Here is a 9,812-nt window from a genome sequence, read left to right on the forward strand (position 1 = left end):
TAATACAATTTTAACAAACTTCATCCATTGAAAAGTACAGTATCTAACCAATCTAAAGATGATTTTCTTACTTAGTAAGCTAAGGATGTTGTTTTCTTACATAGAAATCCATCAGTGTATAGCAAGACATTTTCAATGCATCTGGCTTGAAGCCCTTCACTAGGTTGATGTGTTAACCTGACTCATTTTCTCATATGACTAGACTTGTACTTATAAATACACCCTCTGCATAAAGTTAATCACTCACTGCCTACAGTTAAGCAGCAATGAACAGACACTTCACAGACCATCAGAACTCTTTAAAGCAAATAAAAAAGTTGTGTGTATGTGTGTGTGTGTGTTAAGTATTTAATCCAATAATAACTTATTAGAACAAACTAGAACTATCTTAATCTGGATATTTCTGGTTTCCAAAATAACTGGTCACACTATTCTAACAGTCATTTGTGTATGCAATATAGCTTTAAAAAATAAATGTTCGCCAATAAAATACACTTTAAAAAATAAGCTATTGTGTCATAAAAATATTTTGACTAAAACACTTCTAGGAAAATTTGAAGGCAAGTAAATGAGTTTTAATATTATATAGGTTTGGATTTGCAGAGAGCTTTGCTAGGTTTGAGGTAAACTTCTCTACTAGACTCTAAGCTCAATTAAGTGCTTTTTAAAAATTCAGTATTTCCTACTTTGAACAACAATGAACACAACAAATACAATAGAAAAGAGGCATCTCGGTGCAATCTCAAAGGCTGGAAATATGAAAACATGTCTCGATTATTTTAGTTGGAGTGCTTACCAAAGCATTTATTCTTATACACAATATCTCATACTGATCAATTAGAGCCCAGTACCTCAGATTAGAAACTGATACTTGCTAGCCAAGCCTAGCAATGACAGCCTCATTCTAGTCTTTATAACAATTTAAATGTAACATGTTGAAACCTGGAATGAACCCCATTTAAACTCTCAGATACTTATTATCAACTTCATGTTTCCTACCATTTCCAAAGCACATAATTCCCTATGACATTTTTAGGTTGGCAGCCTGCAAATGATAACCTTGAAAAATACAATTCAGACAAAGTCGAAATGTAGCAAAGAACCTGAAACACACTTACAATCAAATATCTAATGAAAAGCAGAAAACTCACCTGTGTCTACTCAGAAGGCATGTTTTAAACTGTTTTCTCCATGCAGAGATTCAAAAGGAGACAGCTTGCAACCTGTGAGAGTTCTCTTTCCTAGTGAATTGTGCAATCCCTGTATTTTGTATTGCTGATACAATGCTATTAAAGTAACTATTTTACTTGATTGACAAAGACAGTTGTAGGAAACAATTGAATAAAATATCTTGAGAAGGTAATGTAAAACTGATTGATAGTCAAATCACCTTGTGTTCTTAAAATGACAACTACTTGGTGGCAAATTAGGCTAATTTGCAAATGCTACTTACATTCCAGAAACAAACATCAAAGGGGAAACAATAAACCATATTATGTTTTTGTGTGTTGGTCAATCACATGTAGTAAATCGTCAAAGAAAGGAATGATTTATGCTCAAACCCTGCCAAGACTTTAATCAATATTGGGTGTCGCATCCCAGGGGACAAGGGAAGTGAGGAAAAAGAGGTGTCTAATATTTGTCTCACTAATTTACATGCAACTCCCATGAAATGCAGTAGATTAAAAAAAAAACGCAAGCAATGAGTAATAAAGAGGTGATTTTTTAAAAAAATCTGTATCAAATATATTAAATTTGCATGAAGAAACTGGGCATGTGTAAGGAAACTGCGCATGGAGAAAATATTTGAAGCTATAAAAATAAAATATTATTTATAAAAATTAATTTATTTCATCATAATGTTTACTAAATGTATTTTTCTAAAAGTAAAACAATTTATAACCATGCATTTTTTTGACAATAATTATATTTGAAATTAACTGCAAGGAACATCTTAACAAATATTAGCTACATAACTCGAATACTTACAGTCTATACTACAAGGTGATAGACTCATCTCTCATTAATATATTAGTAATTAAGCTGTAATTTTCCAACATTTGTAAACCAGAAAGAAATAAGTTATAAACCCAAACTAGCTTCCATATTTTATGACTTGGTCATCTAATCATGTCACTTTCTGTTTGAAATGTTATAAAATGAGGCACTTGGTTTTATAGGAATTGTTAATCTACCATAGCACAAACACTTCCAAAGCATAGTTTCTTCACATGAAATAATTCCTGAATGTCTCTGAGACAGGCATCATGAGTGCCTGTCAGGAGTGAGGGAATCTGGATTTGTGTTGAAAGTTTCATGTCAATGCAAAGCAGACAACGAAGAAAATGTTAAATAAATACTGCCCCAGCATCCTATCTTTATTAAAAACCCTTGACAAGAAAAATAAAGCAAAGAATTACTGGGAAAGCTACACTTCTTACAGTAAAACTGTATTCAAATATGACCCTGAAACATAAAAGGCTTGGCATATCTTCCAATTTATGTCCATGGATAGCATCCACTTTAAAGACAAAAGAATGCTGTTTATGAATCTATGTGTATACACGGAAAGGATTGAATGAGGTAGTCTGTTTAAATGAAAAACTTTGGAAATCTCAGGCTACCCAGAAGGCAAGTCATAGTCTGGCTTTTAAAAAACCAGAAATATCATCTTCTTCCAATAATCAAGAAAACAAGCATTTCAGAACAAATGTATGACTCACTTTTCATTCCATGAATTCACAGAAAAATCAAACTTTAACCCAAATCTGCAAACAAGCAATTGACTGACACAAACAAACTTGACCATGGACATAATGACTTTTTGTTGTTGTTATTTAATGGTCAGCAGTTAATTAACTGACCTCCGATGCAACAGCCAAGTTCAGACAACTAGTGTTTAGTTTTAAAATAATAATTGTAGGAAACTGACCAAGGTCAGACTTTGTCTTTTATCAACTTTCAAATGGATTTCCTTAGATGTTCTTTCATGTTTTGGGACCTGTATTTTTTTTTTAGGTTTGCTATCTAGAAGGTGACAGTGCCTTTTTCTTCTCCTAGAGGTAATGACAGATGGCTTCAACATTTACTCTAATTTTCATAGAGAGCACACTAATTCAATAGCCTCAAGCAAATTAAATCGACTTTAAGATTTGCTACTCTTCCTGAGTCACTCTCAAAATGTTTCTTTCCTTTAGCATCACTTTTTAGTTTCCTAAAATTCCCTGAACTTTAAGTAGTGCTGAGTCCTCATAGATATATATATCCTATAATACTGAGAATACTAAAATTTAATATCACGGACACCCACTGTTACACAGCACATAATATGTACACAAAACACTATGTTTAGCTATATAACTAATCATATACGAGAAATGTTATTACTTATATATTTTCAGTAATACAATGAACAAATTTTCCCTTGGTCTGTTAAATACACATAATTGAAAGAAACTAGGGTAAAAGATGTCACTCTAATCTAGATTAATAAAAACAAAATCTTAACACCAAAGCATCAACCAGATTTAAATGAAAAAAAATAGTTTTCAAGTTCAAAGTACAAAGTATTCCAGCTATTGCTTTCAAAATAAAGAAAGGAAAAGATAACCCTTATAATTAGTATTAAATTGCTGATATGGTAACATGCAATTTGTATATTTTTGGTGAGAGAAAGTTCAAATGCAAAGTTCCATTTATTGGCCTATGGCTGTGTTGGGAGAACCTATGTAGGTGTATATTCAAATCTTCTCAGAATAACGAGCAGAATTTCCACGGATTTAAGTGTAAAAGGCTCTCTAGTTGATATATAAAATCAAAATGTAATAGTCAGTCAGCACTTTCCCTGCCTAAGAATAGCTTGAAGTAGGATTTTAGACCAAAACATTTAATCACAAAATATTAAGGCCAAATGAAATATAATTAGGATGCAGATGACATATTTTTAAAGGGATACACAATTCTACTGGGTTTAAGTGATCTTTGGCCTTGGAATTTAAGACTCCAGAACTGTTAGGAACCTCTGGGAAGGAAAAATGTAAAAAGGAAGAAAAGGGTGATGGTTGGAGGGACCGGAAAGAGGAGGAAAGAAAGTAAAAAGAAAACTTTTTTTTAAAGTAACTTTAAGACTATCCTCCTACTATATGACTAAAACTACCATTTAAAGTCTTGGTATCATAACATCACAGAGCCACTGTAAGGAGTTCCTCACAGTGTGTGTGTGTGTGTGTGTGTGTGTGTGTGTGTGTGTGTGCTCATGTCCGTGTGTGCCTGCACATATGTAAAATGGCTGTTGATTATTCAGCACGAGAAACACAATGGATATTGGGAGAAGAGCAGGCATTTCGTTAGTAAAGAGGAAAGCTGCATCTCAATTTGTCACAGAGTCAGTGTGACAGCCAGCAGCACAAGTGTGTGAACTGACTTCCAGTTTTACTGTGTATTGTTCATAACTCTACAACAATGTCCTGTTTGCTTCTGGTAGTTTTTACGGCAGGTTTTGGACAAATATGTTATCTTCTGGACAACCAAGATTGACAGTTATCTGACTAAATGGCATTTAGCAATCACCATGCCCACCCGTGCCCAATGCCATCTGGCCACCCACCGGATCCAGTAGAAGCATGTGTGCACGCACGTATGTGCGAGCAGGACACACACACACACACACACACACACACACACACACACACCACAGCTGAAATAAGAGGTCAAGACAGGAACATCAAAACATCAAATAAACACAGAAAGGAATTTCTAGCTAGGTCAGTTAGGTTGGGAGGGAGTTCTGGTCTTTTCCTTTCTCTTCCCAGGCCCTACAGAGGAATAGTCTCAAAGAAATAGCTACTGGCTTTCGGTCTGGCCTTACCTATTGCTTTCTCACCTCTCCTGTCCAGTTTCCGTAGCCCTGTTAAGAGCCTCTGCTTTTTCCCCTCACCATTAAGCTTATTTTAAAGGTACCAAAGTGTGCGTGTGTGCATGCACGTGTGTGTGTGTGTGTGTGTGTGTGTGTGTGTATGAATCTTTTCTCTCAGTTCCCAAGTGCCTACTTATGATCTCCAACTTTCCCCACTTTCTTTCTCTCAGAACCTCTGAACTTATCCCTCTGCCAGCAGCTGGATCATTTCTACCCCGAAACTGACAAGTTGCCCCACTCCCGCCCCCTCTCGGTAGATCCTCCCCCAGTGAATGTTCATTAGCATAAAACTGGTTGGGTCAGGGACTGTCCCAAGGCTACCTCGGTGCGCATGCTTTACAAGGAAGACTAGGCGAAAAGTATTCAAGCCCTTAGCATCCTATGGCAAAATGTACACCTGCACCTTTCCTGAGCTACTAAACTCAGAAAAGAAAGTGGAAAGAAAAAAAAAAAAAGAAAGAAAGAAAAGAAAAGAAAAGGAAAGCGAAGACTAGTAAATTGCACTTTGAAAAGAGGGCGAGCAAGTCCTGTTCTTTTCTTCCCCACCTCTCCAATTCAGCTTCCAAGAGTCTGGGGCACCAGGTCATTTCCTAAAGAACAAAACGTGTTTGTGCCCTCACATCTGCCCCGGGGCAAACGTACTTCTTTTTTTCTTTTCACGCGCGCGCGCGCACACACACACACACACACACACACACACACACACATACACACACACACACACACACCGATAGGGAGACACAAACACACACATGCGCGCACACACAAACCCCTCCCCTACACAGGCTTCCCTCTGGGATGTGGGGCTGAACTCTTTGCTTGAACTCTCAGATTACCCCTGCTCCTCTCAGCGCCCCGGTACTGTTCCGGTGCTGACTTCTCAGCGCCGCTCTCAGCTGCCAGCCCACCCTCTTTTCTTACTAAAGGAGCCCCCCTATCCCAGAGCGCATCCCTCAGCTTCCCAGCCCTGCAGGATCAGAGTCACGACCTCCCTCCTATCCCAGAGGTGCCCAGAGGCTTCTTGGAGGAACCCAGGTCCCAGGAGTGCACACTCAGGCAGTAGTGTCCGGAACGGGTGCAGGTCACCAGCGCGCCCGGGAAGGGGCTGTGACTCCTGGGAAGGCACCTTCCTCCCGTTTCCCACTCCGCACCCCAAGCTCAGCGGCAGCCTAGCCCGAATGCCCTAGGGAGCATCAGGAACACCCGGCCGGCACAGATCAGGCCACGAGCGGTGCGAACTTGCCCAGGAGGTCGGGCGAAGGAGACTAGCCCCGGGGATCGACAGGAGAGGGCCGTGCTCGCCAGGGCGCGCAGCTCGCGGACGCGCTGAGCGGGCGGCGCCGGGAAGGGAGCAGGGGAAGGGCGAGGAGGAGGGTGGGAAAGGACCAGGGCGACAGAAGGTTTCCCCTCCGCTCTTTACCTGGCGTTGGTGCAGTCATTGTAGAGGGTCTCGAAGTCCTTCCTGGAGATGAGTTTGCAGCGGTTCACTCCGGGCTGGATGGCCCCCAGTCCCCTCAGGATGCGAACCTGTTCCACATTGCACACCACCGGCGTGATCTCCAACCGCTTCAGCTTGGTGTAGACCGTGTGCAAGCCCCCCACCAAGTGCTTCAGGAACAGGTCGAAAGCCTGGGGCAGGCAGATCAGCTCGCAGCCCTCCACCGTAAAGGAAGCCACTTTGGCCCCTCTCAGATCCACCATTTTGCACTCATTATTCTGGGGGGTGTTTTCCACTGGGGACGGGGTTGAGTACACGGGTTTCCCAGGGAGGGGGCCGCAGCTGCTGCTACTGCTGCTGCTGCTGCTGCTACTGCTGCTGCTGCTGCTACTGCTGCTGCTGCTGCTGCTACTGCTGCTGCTGCCGGTGCTCGCGGTGATGGGGGTGCTGGAGGCGCCGCCGCCGCCAGCGCTAACGCCGCCGCCGCCGCCGCCGCTCCCGGCCGCCAGGCTGGGGTTGCAGTTGCTCCCGCCGCCGCCTCCGTTGCCGCCGCTGCCACCGCCGCCTCCGCTGCCGCCGCCGCCGCCACCAGGAGAGGTGACTGTGGCCGCGGCTGAAGAAGAAGCAGAAGAGGCAATGGGCTCCGGCCGGAACAGAGTTGGCCCAGACGACGCCGGGGGTCCGATGGATGGAGCCGGAGACGAGGTCGCCGAGGAGGTGGAGGTGGTGGTGCCCGAGGAGGAAGCAGAAGTAGAGATCGGGGGTTGAGGGGGGACCAGCTGGGTCGGAGGGATCAAAGCCGCCGGCACTGCCATGGTCACATATAAGGGGAAACAGAAGGAGGAGAAGCGAGGGGGAAAAGTTGCCACACACCCCCCAGAGGGGAAGGGGGAGAAAGGGGGACAAGGATCGAGGGGGGGCAGAGACAACAAGCACTCTAGGAAGGAACCTTAGTTGGAGAGAGGGAGAGAAGAGGAGAAAAAGGAGGTGAGGTTAAGAAAGAGCGAGCGCAGGAGGGGCGAGCGCGAGAGGCGCTCGAGAGAGAAACGCACAAAAGTGTCCCGCAAGTCGAAATGCGAGTCCTCTCTCGGGGCTGGGATCGCGGGCTGCTCTTGGGGGTGGGGGGGGGAGGCGGGGGTGGGGCGGGGAGGGTCGGCTGGTGGTGTGTGGGTCCCGCTCTAGCACAAAGTTAAGGATGAAGGTGAAAAGGAGGAGGGTTGAGGGACTTGGGTTCTCCCTGGCAAGTACATTGATCAAAGATTGAGAGGGGAATGACAGAGAGAAAATGAGCTGAAAGTGCAGGCTGCCGGCTGGACGAGTTGTTGTTGTCACACGGTGCGGAGGGGAGGAGCTCCGGATACTTGAAATACCCTTTGAAGCCGCGAAAACCTCACTCACTAGTATTAACCCAAATTATCCAACCAGGAACTCGGAGCACAGACTCCAAGAACGCGAGACCGAGGAAAAGGGGGTGGGTAGAAAACGGGAGTGGGGAGGGGGGGTACGGAGAAAAAGGGTGGGAGGAAAGCCCTAGAAAAACCGGGGCCCAAGAGTGGTGCTCAGAGAGAGGGAGAGAGAGCTGGTCATCTACTTCTCGCGCTGCTACCGTTACATTGCCTGCCACCTCCTCTGTGGCTTTGGAGGAGAAGACTCTTAGCTCCCACCCACCCACCCCCCAAAAAAGGTTCTGAGCAAACGCCTCACGACTGAAAGAGCGGCGGTACCGCTGCCAGCTCACCTTCAAGGATTTAGGATTACACACACACACACACACACACACACACACACACACACACACACACGGGGCATTTGTGCAAGCAGTTACAAAAGGAAACATATCCCCAGCTCATGACTGTTGGGCAATTATTTATTATTATCATTATTATTATTATTATTATTATTATTATTATTATTATAGGAAAATTCACATGTAAGCAGAGTGGACTATTTTGTGTATCTGAAGGGTTTTTTTTTTTTCTGTATCAAAAAATGTTTATATAAAGATAGAGACGAGTTTTCAAGCTGCGGGAAGAAAGTCACTTAAGAATAATGGGTGCTCCTGATAGAATTCCTTATTTCCTAGTAGACTGGAATATAGTGGATTAAAACAACTTCCCTTTCACCTCCAGAGACTGGTCAGGGATGACTTCTTTATCTAGAAATTTCTAAAGAGATCAGCAGTCCTTGAAGATTAGAAAGTAAAATACAAAAACACACTGATGTTTCTTACCCAAAACTCTAATTAATTCACCTGTCTTGCACAGTAATCAACTCTCATGTCTCCTTCAGTACCTGAGGAGAGTCGAAAGTGTGTTATTTAAGTCACACAATAATTATTGGGTTCCTTTCATATTTGGAAAGTCCTGCTATGTTTTGGGAACTTCGTTTTTTGCTTTCTCAGTGAGAATGTGTTTGTAAATAATGAAATAGAAACTAAGCCTCCTGGCTGACTTGTAAAGACAGAAGGGAGAGGGAATAGTGGTTTTGGGCTACATGAGGGGAGTAAGACGCTCATTTTCTCCTCCTGGCTTCTCTAACTTGTTGCACAGCAATGTTTGTTCCCGGATGTTTGACCAGCATAGAATTTGAGCATAGGTCCTGTGTGTTTGTTGCTTATATCTCTAGGAATCTGGAGTAGTTAGGCATTGAACCTGTCTACACATGTCTGGAGATTTCATAAGATGTGAGAGGGAGGTAGCACATGACAAATATAAGAAATAAACTATTATAACAGGCTCGTAGATTTGAGAAATGTTAGGATGTTATTTTTGCCATTTAGGAATTGAAATTATCACTTTTCTCTTTATCTTTTTAAATCCACTGAACTCTGAAGTTTATTGTCTAAATATATAGGAATCCTTTAAAGTGAAATATGACACTATTGTCTTATTACTCTCTTATGCTAAACTTTGGGGCACAATACTTGTATTGAAAAGCTTTCTTACACTGTAAGAATTTTTTAAAAAATTGAATAAAAGTATGTAAACTTCTACAAAGACAGATGAAGTTTTCACAGCTGTTTGCCCCAATGTGTTATAATGAGGTGAGGTTTAATAATTTTTGAATCATCAAACCTATTCTTAACTAAAAACATAGATTCAGTATATACCACAAATATAAAAATATATTTTAGAAATATTGCCAACTTTTAAAATGTCAAATTACTGCATTTGTGAAATACAACACTGTGGAAAGTGCTAAATTCTAAAAGAAAAAAAAACTAATTTATTTGTGAATGCCATTCCTAACTTCAATAAACCCTAGTGTGCTTTTTAAATGGTAAATTATGGAATGTTTCAAGTATTGGTACCACAAATAGAAAAGGCCAGTTAAGTGGCCAAAGCCTGACCGTACCATTCTCATTCTTATGTTTCCTTAAACTATCACTCATCCAAAATCTGCCACACTCTGAAGAAGCAACAAACAGGAAGAGAAGCAGTGATGCATAGCAAGCCATAA

General features: G+C 42.1%; 1 protein-coding gene across 2 annotated transcripts in view; it reads right to left on the minus strand.

The window, feature by feature from the left end:
• The window catches only part of Dach1 (dachshund family transcription factor 1), a 383,574-nt gene extending 376,122 nt beyond the window's left edge, over nucleotides 1–7,452 (minus strand). For both annotated transcript variants that reach the window (XM_021181594.3, XM_021181596.3), the window contains exon 1: nucleotides 6,336–7,452. In XM_021181594.3, coding sequence (XP_021037253.1) covers nucleotides 6,336–7,168 — 833 coding nt within the window. In that variant the 5' untranslated portion in view covers nucleotides 7,169–7,452. The remainder of the gene's footprint in view (nucleotides 1–6,335) is intronic.
• Between the last annotated feature and the right edge of the window lie 2,360 nt (nucleotides 7,453–9,812).

This window comes from Mus caroli, unplaced genomic scaffold (genome assembly GCF_978045245.1).
Source record: "Mus caroli unplaced genomic scaffold, Mus_caroli_1 scaffold_12, whole genome shotgun sequence".
NCBI classification, from domain to species: Eukaryota; Metazoa; Chordata; class Mammalia; order Rodentia; family Muridae; genus Mus; species Mus caroli.